The sequence below is a fragment of the Papaver somniferum genome, chromosome 6 (genome assembly GCF_003573695.1).
Source record: "Papaver somniferum cultivar HN1 chromosome 6, ASM357369v1, whole genome shotgun sequence".
Classification (NCBI taxonomy): Eukaryota; Viridiplantae; Streptophyta; class Magnoliopsida; order Ranunculales; family Papaveraceae; genus Papaver; species Papaver somniferum.
In genome coordinates, this window is record NC_039363.1 from 148,676,020 (window position 1) to 148,696,343 (window position 20,324).

The 20,324-nt window shown below is 36.3% G+C and overlaps 3 protein-coding genes and 1 long non-coding RNA gene across 5 annotated transcripts; 2 read left to right on the top strand and 2 right to left on the bottom strand.

Moving 5' to 3' along the window:
* Positions 1 to 3,086: 3,086 nt before the first annotated feature.
* Positions 3,087 to 4,831, top strand: LOC113286293. The gene is made up of 2 exons (XR_003329201.1): positions 3,087 to 3,352; positions 4,402 to 4,831. It is a non-coding gene; the product is annotated as an uncharacterized LOC113286293 (long non-coding RNA).
* A 6,840-nt stretch (positions 4,832 to 11,671) lies between these two features.
* On the bottom strand, positions 11,672 to 12,937 carry LOC113286294 (oil body-associated protein 2B-like). Its single transcript, XM_026534955.1, has 4 exons — positions 12,718 to 12,937; positions 12,433 to 12,515; positions 12,146 to 12,260; positions 11,672 to 12,051 (listed from the first exon to the last, which is right to left on the bottom strand). The coding sequence occupies exons 1-4, from the start codon at positions 12,929 to 12,931 to the stop codon at positions 11,795 to 11,797; spliced, it is 669 nt and encodes a 222-aa protein (XP_026390740.1). The 5' UTR covers positions 12,932 to 12,937; the 3' UTR covers positions 11,672 to 11,794.
* An 849-nt stretch (positions 12,938 to 13,786) lies between these two features.
* Positions 13,787 to 14,879, top strand: LOC113289762 (photosystem I reaction center subunit N, chloroplastic-like). The gene is made up of 3 exons (XM_026539138.1): positions 13,787 to 14,207; positions 14,411 to 14,536; positions 14,622 to 14,879. Exons 1-3 carry the CDS (start codon positions 13,914 to 13,916, stop codon positions 14,709 to 14,711), a joined length of 510 nt encoding a protein of 169 aa, XP_026394923.1. The 5' UTR covers positions 13,787 to 13,913; the 3' UTR covers positions 14,712 to 14,879.
* On the bottom strand, positions 14,818 to 18,954 carry LOC113289761 (probable polygalacturonase). Of its 2 annotated transcripts, XM_026539137.1 has the most exons (6): positions 18,374 to 18,954; positions 18,119 to 18,239; positions 16,869 to 17,043; positions 16,173 to 16,243; positions 15,939 to 16,076; positions 14,818 to 14,989 (listed from the first exon to the last, which is right to left on the bottom strand). In XM_026539137.1, the coding sequence occupies exons 1-6, from the start codon at positions 18,836 to 18,838 to the stop codon at positions 14,937 to 14,939; spliced, it is 1,023 nt and encodes a 340-aa protein (XP_026394922.1). In that variant the 5' UTR covers positions 18,839 to 18,954; the 3' UTR covers positions 14,818 to 14,936. The 2 variants fall into 2 exon arrangements, with proteins under 2 accessions (XP_026394922.1, XP_026394920.1); XM_026539135.1 differs by lacking the exon at positions 14,818 to 14,989 and having other exon boundaries at positions 15,042 to 16,076; positions 18,374 to 18,953.
* Positions 18,955 to 20,324: the final 1,370 nt, after the last annotated feature.

Genomic DNA, 20,324 nt, shown 5'->3' on the forward strand with positions numbered 1-20,324 from the left:
AATTTCAGTAATTACTTTTATATAGAATCGAAAGATTGGACGGATCCTAGACAACCTTCCTGCTAGTATAGAGCAATAACGTCTCCAGGATGCAACAAGGTTTTCCCTGACTATATAAAGGAGATATGATGTTTCAACAAGCTCATATTTCTCAATTCTCAGATAATTAATGCTCCTAGACAACATGCCTGCTAGTATAGAGCCGTCAATTAATTATCTCTAATCGTTAACTGAATATTCAGCAATATTCTACGATTCTTCGTAATATTTCGTCACTTCAATTCGTGGTTCTTCCCAGCATAATTCCACGGGTTAGTGATAAAGGTTCAACATAGAAGCATCTGAGCAGCTCTCGAGTAAGCCCCGACCAAAATGGTGCAAGTGTAATCAGCAATAAACGAGCACCTGAATGCACAAAAGAGCATTCCAAAACACGAAGTAACGATGAACCTATGCAAAATAGGAAGAAAATAGTAAATAATAAAATATTAATCAAGACGCTGGGAGACTGGGTCCACCGGCCAGCCGGTCGTGCCGTGGCCAGTCCCACGCCCAATTTTATATTTTATCATATTGTTGTTATTTTCCCTGATCTCATGAAAATCCCTTCATTTGAGCAAATCTCCTTCGTCTCAAGGAAACTCCCCAGTCTCATGGTGTTTCCTCGTATCAACGAAATAATAATAAATTAGGAAAGCTATCGTGGGACCAGACTCACTAGCCGGCCGGCCATGCCCTAGCCGTGGCCGGTCCCACACCTCATGACTCCCAATTATTTTATTATTATTTCCCTCATCCCATGAAAATTCCTTGAATTCATGAAATTTTCCTCAAGTCATGAAAATAATGTAAAATTAGGGAAACTCGTGGGACCGGGCCCTAGCCGGTCGATCATGCCCTAGACGGTCCTACACGCCGCTTATTTTATTATTATTGGTTTTTATGTTTCCCTCATCTCATGGAAACTCCCTGATTTCAATAAATTCCTTGGTTTCAACAAACCTCTTGATTTTATGATATTTCCCTAAAATCATGAAAAATATAATAAAATTGGGAAAAGTGCCTTGGAACGGGCACTTTGGCCGGCCGGCCGGCCGTCCATGCCTTGGCCATAGCCGGTCCCACACTTCATGAATCCCTATTTTATTATAATTATTTCCATAATCTCATGGAAATTCCTTAATTTCATGAAATTCCTCAGTTTCATGATATTTCCCTCACATCAGGGAAAATACATAAAATTGGGAAAGGTGCTGCGAGACCGAGCTTGCTAGTTGGACGGTCATGCCCTAGCCGTGTACGGTCCCACACCTTGCAAATCCCCTATTTTATTAATTATTTTTCATCATCTCATGAAGATTCCCCAGTTTCAGCAAAACCTTGAATCCTTCATATTTTCTCAAAATATTGTTCAAACGCGCATACGAAAATATCGAAATTCTCAAGACTGAGGCACATACATTATGGTGACGCGGGCATGTATCCTTGACCGATCAAGGCTGGCCCTAAGGTTTGCAAATAGTCGGTCCCACATGTTTTAATAATTTTGACCTAATTTGCTCAATTGCTCATATTGGGTCCAAACTCTTCTCAGACAACTAGGAGTTTGCTCAAACGACCATCAGCTGGTCCCATGATCACCAAGGGGCGGTCTCATGCCCCCTTGGTCGGTCCCTCATCTCTCTATAATCAGGTTTTACTACCTAACGGTCACATGAGCATTATTTTTAATAAATGATGAAATAAGCATTTAGTCATCTTTTTACCAACTGGTCTTCAAGAGACTTTGGTATTTTTGCTCACTTTAGCATACGGGCGTTACATGGTCGACTCATCATCTCATGTAGCCGGTCCCTCCTTCACTCCGTGGTCTATTTTCAATAAATCATCAATTGATCAGCAATTGATCAAAATTAGGGTTTCGAATCCAGAGCTCTGCAAAAACGTAATTCTGAGTAGATTCAAATACTAATAATTTTATGTTGATCCCATGATCAACACTTTCATTATTATACTCGACCTAGCAATCAGTATCTTAAATTAATATTTTGTTGGGTCCTGCCACCAACAATTCATCAGACGACCAACAGTCGCTCAGATGAGCAATATTTGCTCAAACTAAGGAATATTGGTTCAACTATCAATATTCAACGATTCAGCAGCACAGTTTGCTCAGGTTATCAACATTTATTCGGCAACGATGCATGTGTCTCAACAGATATGTTCAATTCATGAGTCTCAGAACATTTGCAAATCACTTTCGACTCAACAATACAAGGACTCATCGTCCCATGAAGTCAGCAACTGACTCCACAACCACGAGATGTCAATCGTGTCACATGGGGGATATTAACTAGGGTTTTGGTCTGGCGGTCTACGTCACGTGTTTTCATGCATACGATGAGAATGTGAGCAAGTCGTGCAATCAGTTGGAGGAGTTAGCAAAGAAGTGGATGGAAAATCAACCAAGTCTTCGCACGATGAGCAAATGGTTTTGACACGATTTCCCACTTCCCCACTCTTTGACTCCAGCAACTGTCACACTTCATGGGATCAAGGTGTTTACAATTCAGCAATATAAAAAGGCCTCTGAATCCTGATTGAAACAGACAAGAATTTCTCGACAAGTTCACACAGACAATCTTTCGTTTACACGAACTCATCGTCTGAGCAATCACTTTCAACTGAGTAAAATTCAATCATTCAGAACTTTCTTACGCAGAATACACAACACACCTACAATCTCGATCACCATTGATCTCACACATTCCTCAGCTTCCCTCCTACAGGTCAACCCATCCTCTCTTGTGACCGAATTGACTCTGGAACGACCATTGTCTTGGTTTAGGCCGGAGTCCTATAGATTGATCTCTCGAACTTAAAGCACTCCCTCCTTGCAGTGCATCTGTGTGAGGTTGAGCATTTTCTCGGTTCAAGGAGTCTCCGCATGGTCATCTCCTCAATTCCGTAAAACCCAGCAAATCGTTTTTCTCCATCTACAGATTGGCGACCACAGTGGGAGGTTAATCTCTCGGTTGCAGTATCAAACTTTCACAAGATGGTTGGTCTTAGGACTAATTCAACTACTCCAAACCCAATCCAGAATCCTTCAAATGGCAAGGCTCCTCCTTCTAACGCTACATCTGACAGCACGTAAGGTGGAGAAATACCGATCCTGACTGAGTTGGCGCAAGTCTTGGAGATCCACACCAGGAACATGATCTGATGAAAAATACAATGAACCACATACTCAATTTTCTCATCAAACTGACATCCGAGTTAGGCAGTATCGGTGTACCTAGTTCGATTTGTTCCACTGAAGTGAATCCACGAATTGGTGATCGAGTTTAAGGTATTTTATCTTCAATCTTTCGTTCCTTGTTGTTTCAGAATTCAAAATCCCCAATCATGTATGTTTGATTCCATACTTCAAATGAAATCTAGTTTTTCTGAAAGAGAGATGATTCTCACCATCATTTATCTGCTGAAAAGTGAATTCATCTTCTTCATTTCTTCTTTCTGCATCTTCTTCTTCTCTTTTCACTTCTTATTTTCTGTCCTTCTTCTTCATCTGGTTTAGGGTTCTTAATTCTTATGTTTTTCATCTGCTACTGCTAGCTACTAAGGTAAATCGATTGCATCTTCTCTGTTCACTTCGTCTTTTATGAATTCCATGCATGTTTAATTTAGGGTTAAATGAATTTAATCGATTGCATCTTAAATCAATTTATTTTGTTAGATTTAGGTTTAAATCGACTTACTCTGAAACGGGAAATTAAACAACAGAAAGTAGAGAAATGATTGAACTAATGTGTTTTCTGATATGGGTTTTTGATTACATAATTTGGGTTCTGTTTAATTTTGTCAAATATTTGTTTGATTTGAACTGAGGATGTGATAAAGTTTAGGCTGTGTTGGTTATTAAGAAGATGATAGGTGTTAGAACTATGCAGGGGTTGAGCTTTATGAACTGAAATGGGTTAGTTTGATTCAATTGTCTTGATTAATGGGTTGAGAACTGTTGCAACTGGAGTTGAAGTTACATGAAATATGAGGTTAACTTTGAATGATGAACATTGGTTGTTGAGATGTAAGCCTGTAACTGTGGATGAATTTTCTTTTGGTGGAAGCTGTTTAGATGAATGCTAGGTTAATTGTAGGTGGTAATTGTGAAGAGAATGTGTTTAGGGTTGGAACTGATAATGGTAATAATGTTGAAGTTGAACAGATGTAGGTATGAATATTTGGTTCTTAAGTTATTGTAGATGGTAGTATCTCCAGAATTTGATTGAACATGTGGATAAGATTATGCTGCTACTATGTGTTGTATGTGTATGTCTACTGTTTTCTGCTCATTGCATATTTGGTTATTAAGATGTTCAATTTTGTTGACTTTGTTAGATGGATACACGTAATTCAACTCAAGGAAAAGTGAGATATGCAGTATGGGAACACTTTGAGAAACTGGACTCTACAACAGCAAAGTGTAGGCACTGCTCAAAGATATATGCTGCTGATGCCATGAAAAATGGGACATCTAATTTGATAGCTCATATAAAAAGATGCCCGTTCTTTCAAGTAATGGAGCGACAAAGATCTTGATGTTCATGTTTTATCTATGTCGCAATCCTGCATATTTATGGACGGAAGTGAAAGTGGTGTGAAACTTTTGTTTTAATGTCAAACACACAACTTTAAACTGCTTGTTTCAGGAGTTTAACTTGTAACTTATTTTAAACCTTTGATTCTTAAGAACATATGATGTAATTACAGGTAAAAACCCGGTACCGGTGTTGTACCGGACCGGTACCGGAGGTACAGGTATAGGTCCTCAAAATTAGGTATCGGCGAACACCAAATACAGGGACCGGTTCCATAAGAGAACCGGATCTTACCGGACCATGTGCATCCCTACTTGAAACAAAACTTGTTAGACTCCAAACAGTGCACATAATTAGTTATCTTCATGATCACAACAACACGGTGCAAGAATTCAAGAGTATTTTTAATGTCTATAAAGAGATCTTCCTCCATGGATCTTCTTTTATTGTATTATTTAATCAAATAGGTAGACGATTATTTAAGACTGCTTGACGTAATACTCTTGACGGACGTATTCTTGACTTATGTCCTTGTTAAAGGAAAAATTATTTTTCCTTTAGAATTCTTCATTCCCGAATATGAGATTGGAGGTATATGCAGGATTGAAACTATCTCGAGAGATCGTTAACGATTTTTTTTACGAGAATTTCTGAAGAAACCTTGAGGAACTATGGTGTACGTTACGGGTGAATGAAAGAAACCTTCCAAAGCGATCTCCCATCAGAAAGTGCTTTTAAGGATCGAAATACAACCACATACTTATTAGGTCTAAAGGTGTTTGCCCGCTCTTATACTAATTAAAAGCGTGGGGGTATCAAATATACCACCATCTTTTTCTTTCAACAAACTGTATGGACAAAACCTAATACATTTGCAAGTAGACCAACTTAATGATCCTTGAAAATATGTATATAGAGTTTATATCTCTACCTCTTCTCAATCAGTATGTATGAGACAATGAGTCTGTGAACCTGATTGTTAAGAAGAGTATTTGGACGATCTGAAAAATCAATATCCAAGATCAATCTAGTCATATCCAAATAATCCATTCGAAATTCTTCCAGGTAATTAAACTTGTTATCTATCTTTCATGATATGAATTCTACAAGAATAAGTCTCGTAATCCATCATAATTATATAGACGTATCTACTTAGATTGAATACGTACAACTTGCCTCAATCCAATTATAAAGATAAACAATATAATGCGGAAAAAGAAAAACATAAGACACCGGAAATTTTGTTAACGAGAAAACCGCAACAGCAGAAAAACCCCGAAAACTCGTCCAGATTTGAACACTATCAGACTTCTGACTGGAATATAGATGAGACCTAATCAACCCTCCAAGCGATTCGGTTACAACCACACTCCTTACGTTTCTTGAACCTCGCAAGGTTCCACGCACTTGATTTCCTTAGATGACGTCCTTTACAGCCTAAAAATATTGATTTCCTTAGATGGCATCCTTTACATTGCTTCAACCTCAGTGAAGACTTTCGATACCAATATTCCTTTTACAATTTAAGAGTTGCTTCATTCGCAATGAAGACTTTTGATACCGAAGAATTTTGATACCAAACACCACTTTTAATTCCAATCTGCCTTTTACAGCCTAAAAGTCATTTCATCCGCAATGAATGAAGACTTTTGATACCTTTTACATCCTAATGAATGAAGACTTTTGACCGACTCTGTAAAAGGGTTGCGACTTTTGATACCTTTTACAGCTTAAGAGTTTCTTCATCCGCAATGAAGACTGAAAACTATCCGTAATGAAGACTAAGAGTTGCTTCATCCACAATGAAGACTTCCGCAATGACAAAGAGTTGTTTCATCCGCAATGAAGACTTTCTTCATTTGTAAATGAAGACTTTAAGACTTTTGATACCAATCTGCCATGCCTCATGCCTCTAAGTGCCTAGGAGTTTTTTATTGTTTTCTATTATGAACTTTTGATACCAATCTGCCATGCCTCCAAGTGCCTAGGAGTTTTTTATTGTTTTCTATTAAGATCAGTGACGGAGGTGGGGGTGGCTTACCTAAGGTAGTTAATATCGCGTATTGGTCTCGTATCGTCCGGGTCCGATATACCTATACAAAAGATAATATCGGTTTTTATCGGTGATACATCATTTAATATAGAATTTCCAATAATTATAAAACCGTAATAAATAATAATAATAATCATACACATATCTCAAATTTCCAAAATACAAGGTGGTTTATTAGCCAACGTTGTGATTGTTGTCCCATTATGCCGGTAAATCTTTTTATTATCCTTCAAATTTATTTTTTATATTTTTTTGCCTTGCAGTCGAAAGAAATATGGTTTCCATCTTATATCCTACCATATAGTCATTGATTTTATATTATAAATATATTAAGAATTTTTACCTTCTACAATTGACATTGTACTTGTCTGTAAAGACCAGATGTATGTTGATGCAAAATTTATTCACGAAACCGATATTATCGGTGTACAAGTAAAACCGATATATCAGTCTGTACTGGCATGTACAACCGATAATATCATTTCGTCTTTGTATCACCGATATTTTCGATATCGTATAGGTATTTTCCGATATCCGATAAAAACCTGTAATATCGGTATGCACAACCGATATTGACTACCTTGGGCTTACCTAGGCTGTAGCCCCTCACAACTCCAGTAAAAGCCTAGTTATGCTCTTGTAATTGTCACAAAAAAAATAAAATAGCCCATGTAACATTTTGGTTAAGCCCTTTGGTTACAAAAAAGAAAAGAAAAGGCCAACTTATATCATCGAGAAGATCTAACATTTTGGTTGATGCGAGGAAAGTGAGTGCGTATTTCTCAATTAGGCTCATGTTGGGTGGGATGGAGTTACTCATGAACTTCAGATTAAACCACTGCTTCATTATTTCTTATGATACAAATCCATTGCTATTTTGGCATATTGATTGAGTGATCATTAATTTTCAATTTTATTCAATGGTAATTCCTATTTTGTTTTGGGAACTAGGGCATTGTTGTTACTCTCGATTTTGCACAAGAACAATGCGATTTCTCGGCAAAGCAAGCAACAGAAAAGAAAAATCCATAAACAAACAATGGATCAATATGCCAAACTACATTGTCTCTCCAATAATTTTAGATAATTAGTCTTTAAATTCAATTGTACTTCAATTCCGGTTTCTGGGAAAAACAGTATGTTTGGGGAAATATTTCATATTACAACTCTGAGATAAGAGCAACCAACATATCAGAAAGCCTCATGAAATCCTTTCTTTTTCCGTTTTAATTTATCCAACTTTAGAAAAAAAAAAAAAGAAGAGCAATGTGACAAGTGACTATCTCGAAACAATACAACGACTCATTTTGTGATCCGTTAGTACATAAATATGTAGTCCCTTTAGGCTGTTACCTTTTGCGATTTCTTTCATATAATGAAACGTGAACTCTATGTTGTACAATTAGATATATTAATGTTACTAACTCGTACCGGGTTGATGTTTGAAACATCTATGAGGTGAATATATTTGGTTCAATGTACTGTGTTTCAACAGACAAACTGTAGTGTGTCTTGCTCACTTCATGTATGTTACAGAGAAATTTTTTTACTCGCATTTCAAATCAAATGATTAGTTTACAGTTGAGATGAATGAAATTTACAATTCACATACACAAACAAAAAATTAAAAAATAGCCCACCCAGACTTGAAATCCTGGTTCCGTCGCCGATTAAGATGCATAGAATTTTATTATTTTCTATTAGGATGCACTAAAGGTCCTGAAAGATATTCCAAAATGTGACTCCTCAGGACTGTTCTTGGAGCTGGAGAAGAATATTGGAGTTCAGAAAAGTTGCTAAACAATTTATGGGAACTTGTTTGGGAAATGGTGCAGCTACAAATTTTCTTTTTAGTTTCTGGCACCCTAAAGGAAGATTGTGGGAAGTAGAGTTGCTGATTTTATGCAAGATGGAAAGCTTGTACTTCCTAACTACTCCCATGGGATCCAATGTGAGTGTGTGGATCTCCTACAGAGGGTTGAGTATGATGTTAGAGATGAAGACAAAACCATATGAAAGGGGAGTAAAACATGGGATTTCTCTATGAAGGACACTTTAAGGCTCATCTGGAGAAGTTGCTAAGATAGGATGGACTAAACTGGTTTGGTTTAAACATAACATTCCCAAACATTCTTTCATCAGTTGGCTGGCTTGACATAGGAGATTGAAAAAAGCAAAACTGATGAGATGGGGAATTGTGGAGAGTGCAGGCTGTGTGCTTTATGAAAATGGGACTGAAGATGAAGAATATCTCTTCCTGAACTGCACTTGCTCCATGGATATTTGGCAAGGTCTATTGATTAAAATGGGAGTATGCAGAGAGCTTTCAAACTCTTGGGATATTGAACTATTATGGTGCCAGAACAACTTTTTAGGGGATGGAGATGTAACTATTGTTAAAAAGCTATGTCTGAATAGCTTTGTATATCATGTGTGGATGGAGAGAAATAACATAAATCTCCTCTTCTAAAAAGATGACTTCTGCTGGTGTGAGCCATTTAATCTCCATGAGTATTAGGCTCAAGTGTTTAGCTTCAAAGTTATCAGACAAGGACAAGCCTTTTATTAGGAGATTTATGGAAGTATGGGGCATTGAATGCATTTATCAAACTGAGAGGATTGTGGTATGCAGTTGGCTTTATCCTGCTGAAGATGAAGTCATGGTGAATATAGATAGGTCTAGAAAAGATAACTCAGGTGGCAGTGGAGCAATAATAAGAAATCATCAGGGGAAAATTCTTGATGTTGCATGTGGAGGTTATGTTCCTACTACTATAATGGCTCATGAACTGCAGAGGGTGGAGGTAGGAATGAAATTGGCAATTTTTAACAACCGCAGAAGAATTCATCTCTGCACTGATTCTATGAGAGTATACTTTGCTCTCAGGAAACTCAGTTGTAGCGTGTTGCATATCTGGAGAAGAATCCAGCACTTGATCAGAGATATCTATAATATTAGAGCATCTCCAACAGTGGATACTACTAATCCTATGTTGAGTTTTTATTTAGATCCTTATTTGTGGGGTTATATATATATAGCAAAAAGAATAGTGATTTTCTCATGAACCATATCCAGTAGTGTGGTGTGTTAGTTTTAGGATTTTTTTTGTTGGATAAAAATAAATATGATTCCTTTTTTTGCTATTGGTTTAAAAAAATTATTTAATAATAATAATTAAAAAAATAGTCAAAAAGATGACATGGAGGTCATTCCCAAGGTCTAAATAAGACTTTCTCTAAGACCTTCATATTTATTTTGACACCCTTCCTACTTTATAAGACCTACTGTTGGAGATGAATTTAATCTAAATGAGGTCTAAAATCCTATGTGTCAAAGAAAAATAAAACTCTTACCCTTTGTTGGAGATGCTCTTAAGAATCCATCACTTGATAGAAAATTTTGTTATCATAGATAAAATTTTGTTATCATAAATATTACCAGTTTGCTGACAGGTTAGCCAGTGCGAGAAAATTTTGTTATCATAGATATTACCAGTTTTGACTGGGAGATGCTTACCATCTTGGAAGAGGATACGTCACGGAAAGTTTACATTAGAAAGTAATTTGTTGTCCTTTGTTTTCTGTTTTTTTGTTCTTAGTTCGTAAGGTTTTGGGTTCTCCTTGGACCCTGTGAAGGGTGTCCCAACAAAAAAAAATCCAAAATATGCCTGGACTTACAGAGGTGTATTGGATCAGGATTTATATGGATAAAAACAGATACTAGTTTAACTGAATCAATTGGATTTATAAGATTTCTTAAAAGAATCTTATAGATTTTTATAGATATATAATTTTGGATTATAATGAATTAAATTTATAAAAACGGGTGTGTGATATATGCGTTGGTGGCTGTGGTAGTTGTTGGTGGTGGTCGACAGTGGTGGTTGTTAGTGGTGTGTCGTGGTGGTGGTTGGTAGTGGTGGTGATGGGTGGTTGTTGGTGGTGCTGGTGTTGATTGGTGGTGGGGAAAAAAACATACTCCCTCCGTCCTAAATTATTAGTCCGCTTTGACTAAGTCAAGATATTAAGGAGACCGGAGGAATGTACAAAACTACCCCTATTAAATGATATATTATTACTAAAATTAAAAGGAGTATATGGAGTATGTAAGAAAAATACATTGGTAATGATTATATTTATAGAAATATTTAACTAAAAAATAAAGATAAAAATAAAAATATTTATGGATTGATTTAGTAGATTTGTTTCCAATCGAGGAAAATATCATTTAATATTTAGATTGGTGATATTTAAAATAATTTTATAAATGTAAAAGTTTGAAGGATATATTTGAGAGTTTGACTGAAAAATATGGTTATTAACAGAAGCTGGACAATATTTTAGGACAAACGAAAATAGAATAGAGGACAGAAATTTTAGGATTAGGACAAACGAAAATAGAATAGAGGACAGAAATTTTAGGACAGAGGGATTAGTATGATATGATAAAAAAAGAGAAAGAAAAATTGTCCATCCATGTAACTCTTGTAATTTGGGTTGAGATTATAATGAGATACTCATGTGCATATTTTGCACACAAATATCCATAACAACCCTTATATATCCTTCTCCTCCTCGATTATCCTAAAAGTCTTAAACAAATTGAATACCTAGGAAATTTAATGATTCCTGACATATCCTAATTGAATCCCTCAGATATTTAACGAATCCCGATATATTGTAGATATTATCTACCCCTGTTAAGCTAGAAGATGATTTAGATACACAATTCCTGCTCCACGTTTTCGTTTAATTTTTTAAAATCTGCAAAACTAGATGCACAACTCCTGTTCAACATTTTCGTTAAATGTTTTCGAGATTATCAGCTCAAACTAAAAAAAAAAAAAAGCAACCAAATCCGGGTCAAACTAAAGAGTGAAAGATATACCAGCATTTGACTCGTCCCTGGCTTACCCATAGCTTTAGCATTCAGTCACCAAAAACGAACCCTTCACAACATGTACCCATAAAAAGGAAAGAGGTCCTAAGATGAAATATAAAGTCTAAACAGGCTACAACCACTCGAGCATACACACACAACACAATACACTGCTAAACACAACTGCCACATCCACATGAACATACACATGTTTACATTTTACTTGTTGATCAGCATTCATGCCTTTCACCTAGTCATTCATCATGGGAATGGCACGGTGCATTTCATTTCGGTCTTTTCAATATCAACAGCAAATCCTTTCCCAGTCTTTCTCCATATATCCGCATTGGGGTTGATCCATTCTGGTTCCGCAATCTCCAACCTCAATTTCTTCAGATCTTCACTTGAAATGTTGTACTTCTCATCTCTTTTCTGCACCAACTCTGGCTTCACCATTCCCGTGGGCTCTCCTTGTGGAGACATCATCAAGGATGGTGCACCCAACGGAAGTACATCACCTTTAAATTACTCATAGTTATTAATATCTTCACCAAAAATATTTGGATTTCTTGCATGGCAACAAAACAAGATTAACCAGAAAAAGTTCATTACCTCTGTCTACTTGCCAAGTGCACCAAAATTTACCATAAGTTTTTGTTAGATTTTCATGTTCTCTCGATTGTATCATTCCTGGAACTCTTGGACTCATCCATAAGCCAGATTTAATCTAAATTGAAATTTATTTACCGAAGTTAGAATCCTGTAAAAGACAACAGCTACAAATGCATACGAATCGGACTGAGTGAGTCACCCGCCTCTTCCAACATTAAAAAAGAAAGAAAAAAAAAAGTAATTATGAATGGTAAATCAGTAACAAGGGTTGTTTCCCAAGGACCAACCTCATATGCGTGAGAGTGCCACAGTTTCTGTTCCTCCGCTGGCAAAGTTTCAAAAATCCGATCTGATACTATGTATTCGACTCCTGTACGTATATATCAGGCATCCAAGAACTCGTTAACTCGATCATTTAAACTGCTAAAGAGACGTAATAATGATATAAAAAAAATCCATTGGTTAATTAGAAAATTAACCAAAACTCAACCTCAGTCCATGGGGTCGGTAACTATCGAATTATCTACCGCTCTACCGGAAAAAAAACGGACTCGTAGAATGAACAAAATTACCAACAAGGCGAGCGGAGGAAGAATCAGAATCATAAACAGCACACTGAAGGAAGTCTTGGTTGATACGAGTGACGAAGTGATGAGTTTCGATCTGACGACTCATGTCGTGACTATAAAGAGCAAAGGTACATACGTGTTGCTGCATCATTTTAATAGGTTTCAAAGATTGAAGCATAGCTGCTCCTTTGTCCAACATATGTTGACCTACTGACATTGGCTTCCCTGGTACTGTTGGTGGTGTTTCAAAGGATTGCATACTCTCCGGTACATCTTTATTACTTGATGCCATTGCAGTTGGCTCAAATTACTTCACTTCTGATTAAACAACTTAAAATTTAATGATAAGCTGGAACTTGGACTATATTCGGAGATTAGAAGAGTAAGTTATATATGAGGTTCAAAATGTGCAGACAGCTTAGCATGTGCCACGGTGAATTCAATTTGTTACGTGGCTGATCAAACTGTATGGCACGATGACATGTTGTACATGCACGGAGAATATTTTTCGGAGGGGATAAGTATGTAGAAAGCCTGGAGAATGTGTGCCACGTCTTGGCAAGACAATTTGTTGCTATCTGCTAAGTACAAGTGTCGAAAAGATCAGAAGTACAATTGATTATTATGAACGGGCGCAGAACAGCTGCTCAAGAAAGGCAAAGTATCTTTAGGTACATTTGTTCAATCACATTATTAGGGCTCATCTTAATCCACCGCTGCCAACGGAGGAAAGGACAACTACCCTGGTGACAAGCCTTTCCGGTCGAAGGCTATATTTGACACTTTAAACTTGGCCACATAAGATCATTGTCTGTGCTTCAGGCATGACCTGACAAAATTTGTCTTGCGAGCAAATTTACTTGTTGTATCATAGCAACACCCTCTCTTGATTTTTTTTCACCCCGTCTTGGAACAAACTAATAAATATTGGCCAGAAAAAAATTGGATTATTGTGGGGACAAAAGAAAGCAGTAAGAGTCGCCAATAGACATGAGGAAATCTCACCTTATCCACGCTCCAACCACAAACTTAATATTTTCTGCACCCACACATCATCCAAAACCTAAACACAGATTCATCAACACCCCCTGCCAACCCCAGACCTCCTCTGTGCAATTATATTTTCAGTCTGTTTTTCCAACTAGCCAAATTTTCTTACTAGAATATTGTAAAGTTAGAGTTTTCTTTGCTTTGAATCTATGGCAACTTCCATGAACTCAAGTGTGTTAGCTTGCAACTATGCAATCTCAAGCGCTGCAGTTGCATCCTCAGAAGCGAATTTGAAGCTTTCTTCAGTCGCTCCAATCAGTTCAGGATCTAAAAAGACCATGAAAATTTGCGCCAAAGCTAATGTCACTGAGGGCCAAAGAGATCAAGGGAAAAAGGCTGTACTTCTTGGTTTGGCTGCTGTCCTTTTATCTACAACCATCTCAACCACGTCTGCCAATGCCGGGATCATCGATGAGTACCTTGAGAGGAGTAAAGTTAACAAGGTTTGTGATTTCTGTTATTTGTGAATATGAAAACATAATGTCTAATTGTCTGCTGATTGCTTCATGACAGGTTGCCAACATTTGTTATTAGATCTCAGTTGCTTAGCTAACACTTAATGTACCTGTATCTTTCGAAATAGAAACAAACTACCTAGGTCTAGTAGCTTACTGAACTTAGCAAAACACGAACCGTCCTTATGCAGGAACTGAATGACAAGAAGAGATTGGCCACCAGTGGAGCTAACTTCGCACGTGCATACACTGTTGAGTTCGGAACCTGCAAATTCCCAGAGAACTTCACCGGGTGCCAAGATCTAGCCAAGCGAAAGGTATTTATATTATATAGACTGTCTGAGCTCCGCTTCATAACTGTTCTATGTCTAATTTTTCCGTGTTTTGCTCATGGTGATACAGAACGTACCATTCCTCTCTGACGACTTGAAGGTGGAATGTGAAGGCAAGGACAAATTCAAATGCGGTTCTAATGTCTTCTGGAAATGGTGATAACATAAAATTCGCCATTTTCTTCTCTCTTCAACATGTATCTAATTATCTATACTTGATTTTCCCATATGCTGAAGTTTAATATCAGATGTTTTTCTCAGTATGCCATTCTGTTTCCATTAAATGCGACATTGAAAGTCTGCAAAATGTTCAGATTCAAAATTTCTGATAGGAAAAACTGTGCACATACCAATGCCAATGCTAGAATCATTTCCCTGTTTACCATTAAGATTGTGACACACCATGTCCCAAATCTGGACCAGCCCCTGCTGTCCTGGCTGTAGCAAGGTCCATATAAAATAAGAAGAAACAGATCTCAGTACTGCAAAATTTCAAAAGAAAAAAATATCTATATCTCTTCATTAAAATTTGCCATGATGTCTGCTGGACTTTATACAGTGTAAAAAAATGGGTATGTGCTTTTCTAAAACCCTATGAATCATAAATCAGAAATAAAGCAAATGAGTGTTGAGACCCTTTGAACATCTCTTTGTGGTATACAAATACTAAATCCCGCAAATATACAGGCATGAATGTCTTCCTCCCTCTTCAAACAACAGATTCTAGATTAATTGAATCCAGTTTCGTTCAAAAGTGCGCGAATCTATGCGACATTCCTGCCGACCTGCCAATACTAGACCCAATTGGATCAAGATGAATATGTTACCAAACCTGCTCCTAATGTAATCTTGTCTTGAAGAGTTTGAGTTGGTTATTGAAATCCTATTGAGTTTAGACACCATGATGAAGAGCCGCTGTTGTCATTTAGAAGCTGTTGGCATGGTTCTGGAGATACTTGAACAGCTACACCTTTAACGAATTCGCACTGCCATTTTAATGATGGGCTTAACCCTAAAAGACTAATATTCCTCATACAAATTCCTTCAAAAGGAGAATCTTCTATTCCCTCTAATAATGGTGCTCGTATAGTGTCAATGCTGACCAAATTACTAATGTAGATGCCTTTCACGGTGGGAAGTGCTTTGGGATCCCATCCATCATCAGGGTGGTCATTAGCACCCCTACTAAACCTAAAAGGTATTTTTACTCTGTCCAAGGTGATATTAGTTATGGTAATGTTGATTATATATCCCCCTCTGCCTATGTCAGTTTTCAGCCGAACACCAGCGGCTGAGTTGCGAACATGTAAGTTTTCTATATGTACATTGGAAATCCCACCAGACATCTCACTACCAATTCCCACACCAGAGCAAGTGGGAGTTGTACCTGATACATTCCGAACAACAATATTCGAGCTCGGACGAGCCATTTTGATTCCATATCGATCCCACCCACTCTTCACTGCAACTAAATCATCGCCACTCTCGATGTAACAGTCCTCGATGCAGACGTTTGTGCTAGAATCTGTGGTTTTTGAATGAATCGAAAACTATTGTTGTAAATGTAAACAGATAAGATAAAAAGAAAATGGAATTTATTCAACCCTTTCATTTCTCTTACCTGGGTCTATACCATCTGTGTTGGGAGCGTTCAAAGGAGCCAGTATAGTCATCCCCTTGATTACAACGTCGCTGAAACCAAAATTGAATATCAGCAATGAGGAATAAAAACAGGGTACATAAACAATTAGATTTTAATAATAATTGTTTTATTTGCTGAAGAAAAATGGTACTAATCTCTTCAACATATCCGCTGCCATTATTTTTAAACCATGGGATAAACAAAATCTTGTAGAAAAATGTAATTGGGAGAGATCGTAAAAAAAGCTAATTCATTGGATACAAAACTGTAAAAAGAAGTGCAAACTCTATAAAGTATGAATGTAACAGATTAACTTTGGTGAAATCACTGAAATGTATTGACTCTCACAATTACTTACAATCAACAAAAGTTTTCTGTTAATAAAAGCCTGCTTTTGGATATGCAAAGTACTGAGAATGCAACCCATATTCTCAAACAGTTTTTTAATTACCGAAAGCTCGTTTTCACTTTTAAGACTACTAACCAAGCAGTCTTATTAATCTATAAGGTACTGTAACATATAAGTTGGAAATCTGACACTAGAATGCCAAATGCAATAGAACCGTAAGAACGATTATCCCGAAAAAAGACATAAAAAGTAAAAAATAACACAATCAATCCAACATCTATTTTTCAAATAAAGCGAAAGAAGAAATAGTTATTAAGAAGAAATACCTGCAGTAAACAGGATGGATGGTCCAAAAAGGAGAGTTGCGGAAAGTGAGGTTGGAGATGAGGATGTTGTGTGAGTTCATTAATTCAACTAAGTGGCCTCTCGTATGCTCCAGTGTTCTGTTCCACCATAGATCCCACCACATCCTACCCTGACCATCAATGGTTCCATTCTCTCCTGTGAACCCATAAAACATCAATATTCGAGTACATATATTTGCTTTTTCAATATGATGCTGGTTGGGACCATATAAAATATGCTGGTCAGTCTTGGGACCGCATCACTCACTATGAAAACCACTTATAGTTGAATGAACATTGTGAAAAAAAAGGCAAAGAGTTCATTACTGGTATTGAACTTACCAGCTAAACAGATGTATGCAATCACCACTTCATAGCTAAAACTAGGAACCTAAATTTAATGCTTAGTTGAAGAAAAACTGCATATATAATTGGAGAAAAGTAAACTTTTGAGCTATGTTTTACTATGTCATTGTTTTGTGCCTAGCTATTGGCAGAAGCAATTAATGTTTTAGGGATTCTCATGTGATTTTACTAGTAAAAAAATGTGAAAGTGGCATTATAAAATAAGATACCCGTCGTAATTTTTGTTTAGTTTTTTACTTCCACTCAGCAATCAAAGATCAGGAATTAGACGAGGAAGATGTTTTGCATTTTCAAATAACACAGGCGGAGGTCATCCCCGTTCATATAAATTCTTTCTCTTCCATCCAATAATATAAATAAATTCCCTTTATATGGGTCGACCGTAACTAGACATGAACGATAGTTCCAAGTTCCACAATGAGCACTCTGTTCAAAGAATTTCACTTTCTTAATTGGTGGTTGCTATTTCTTGGATTCATTATCACGAGCTTGACAATTAAACAACTGTAATACAGAACTTGTGGATCACATGTGAAAGGTTTTAGAGATTACTGGCTAACGAAAGCCATCCAAGTCTTCTCGTGACATACATACATGCATAGAAAATAAGCTCAGGTCCATAATCTAATAAACTTGGATCTAATCAATAAATGGCAACACCAATCAACATAATTGTGAATTGCCACCCACAAAAACTGCTTATCTTCCATCCCAAAAACATTATAATTTACTCTTCAGAAAGGAAAAATTAGTAGATCATGGATTTACCACTGTAAATCATAGGGCATAGTTTTTTTTTAAGAAAGGATAAGTAAAGAGCCAAAGCAAATCAAGAAATGAAAGTTCAAACAGAGGAATTACATTACCTGTAATGACAACATTAGAGAGGGAATCACCATGAATGAGGCTTATGTGTCTTCCTCCTAATCTCTCTCTACCTCTTCCATAAGATGGTAATGCCTCTATCACTGGCCACTCCTCTGGAATCTGTTCGCATCACCAACCAAATATAGGTAATTAAATTAAAAATAAATTGCAAAAATAAAACAAATTAAAGTATCTGAACAGAGGATTAAGATTCAAAGAACCCGGATTGAAAGAACTTAAAAAAATATCATTACCTGGGAACCCAAAATAACAGCACCAAATTCCAAGAAGAGAGTGAAATTACTAGTAAGATTAAAGCTACCAGTAACCCATCTTCCTTCTGGAACATTCAGTTGTGAACCACCATTCTTATCAAATCTTTTGAGATATTCTAAAGCTTTTCTAAAAGCTATTGTATTTGATGTATTGCCATCACCAATCCCACCAAAATCTCTAATAGACATAACCATTTTTCTGGGTGATACTTCATTTTTGTAAAACCAATAACAACTTCCTGGGTCTGTTAAAAACCTTGTTTTCTCTTCTGATTCTGATTTGGAAGAACCGATAACCCATGTTGATGGAAAAACAGATGATTTTGAACTAATCTGAAGTATGGAAATGGATATGACTGTGAGGATTAAGAAGTAAACTGTGTATGATGGTCGTGTGAAATTAGCCCAGCAGATAGTAACAAAAAAGGGTTTTTCTACGTCCATGAAAGACGACGAACAAGAACAACAGAAAATGAGAATATAGAGTTCTGTTTTTTCGATTTGTTTAAGTTTCCATTTTAGGGTCTGGTTTAGTGGTGCTCTGCGTAAATTACGATGCGAGTTTTTGGTCGAGTCCTTTGTTAATATCTGTTTTTATTTTACGTCCTTGCTTACAAAATAAACTCAGCTATATAGATATTCACTAATTGATTTTGAATCTTTGACGGGGGTTTGGATCTATGCACCAAAGTGGTTTTTTTTTTTTTTTGGCTTTTAGAAGTCAAAAAAGTGACAACTCAGTTATTGTAAAACAACTTTTAAAAGAATAGTTAGCTTTTGTAAAGCAAAATGTTTTTTGTTCTTTATTTTCGAGATTGACTTTTGTTTTTAATATCCAAACACGTTATAGGTCTTACGGAGTTTCAAAAACAGTGGCTTTGTGGTGTAAAGCCGATCTTTCCAACTTGTAGCGAATCAAGTTGACAATTGAATTGTAAATATATAATGGTTATATTTTATTTTATGTATTTTTGAAAAAGAGGGAAGTCTCGATCCATAAATATTAATATTACGACGATTCCGAATTGATAAGGCTACAAGACGTGTCATAAAATTTTCAACAGATTTAGAGTAATTTACTGGACAACAAACACATACATAATACTTATCATCAAAGTAAATTTTTTGAAGATCAAATCTAACAATTACACAACGACTCCTAAAAATAACGGGTTTGATTTAAATGGATGATCTGGACTAAGGGTAATACTTCGAAATTAGTTAGCAAATCTAATACCGGTAGAAATGTTAGGATCCAAAAATCCAAACATTTCCCAAGAGTTTTTTTTTTAACAATGATGGCTAATGTATACTAGGATTGACAGATTCAACCGTTTGTCAAGGATTTTTTCAAAATTAAAGTAGCATATGTGAGAAAGATAATCAAAATCAGATATTTTTAGACGGAATCAGTTGGAGGCGGTCTAAGTTGTCAATGGAATTGATCTTCTATTCCTCTCTTCAACTAATATAATTTGGTATTATTGTTATTGCAAGTGTCTTTGGTAATGTTGTTGTTACTGCTGAATTCTATTTCTGTTGTTGTGATTTGGGTCTTCTTATTGGAAGAAACTGGTTATTTGGATGCTTAGCCAATGTTGTCGATGATCTTGATGATGTTACTGTCATAATTTTTTTGTTTCCACAAAAGGTGTTGATCTTGTTCTAGTTACAGCTGTAATTGAAGTTCTTCCATTGAAAATCATACAATTGGACAACTTCTTCATCCATATATCCAAACATCATCCTATATTTGTAATTAACATATAATGGTTATACCTTTTAATCTTTTCTAAATATATATCTAAAATATATAATTGTTATACATTTTCAATTATTCCTAAAACACATATAGCCATTACACATCCACTACATCCGGAATCATCACTACACCTAATAGCTTGGGAACGCTCTAGGTTTAGTGGTGATT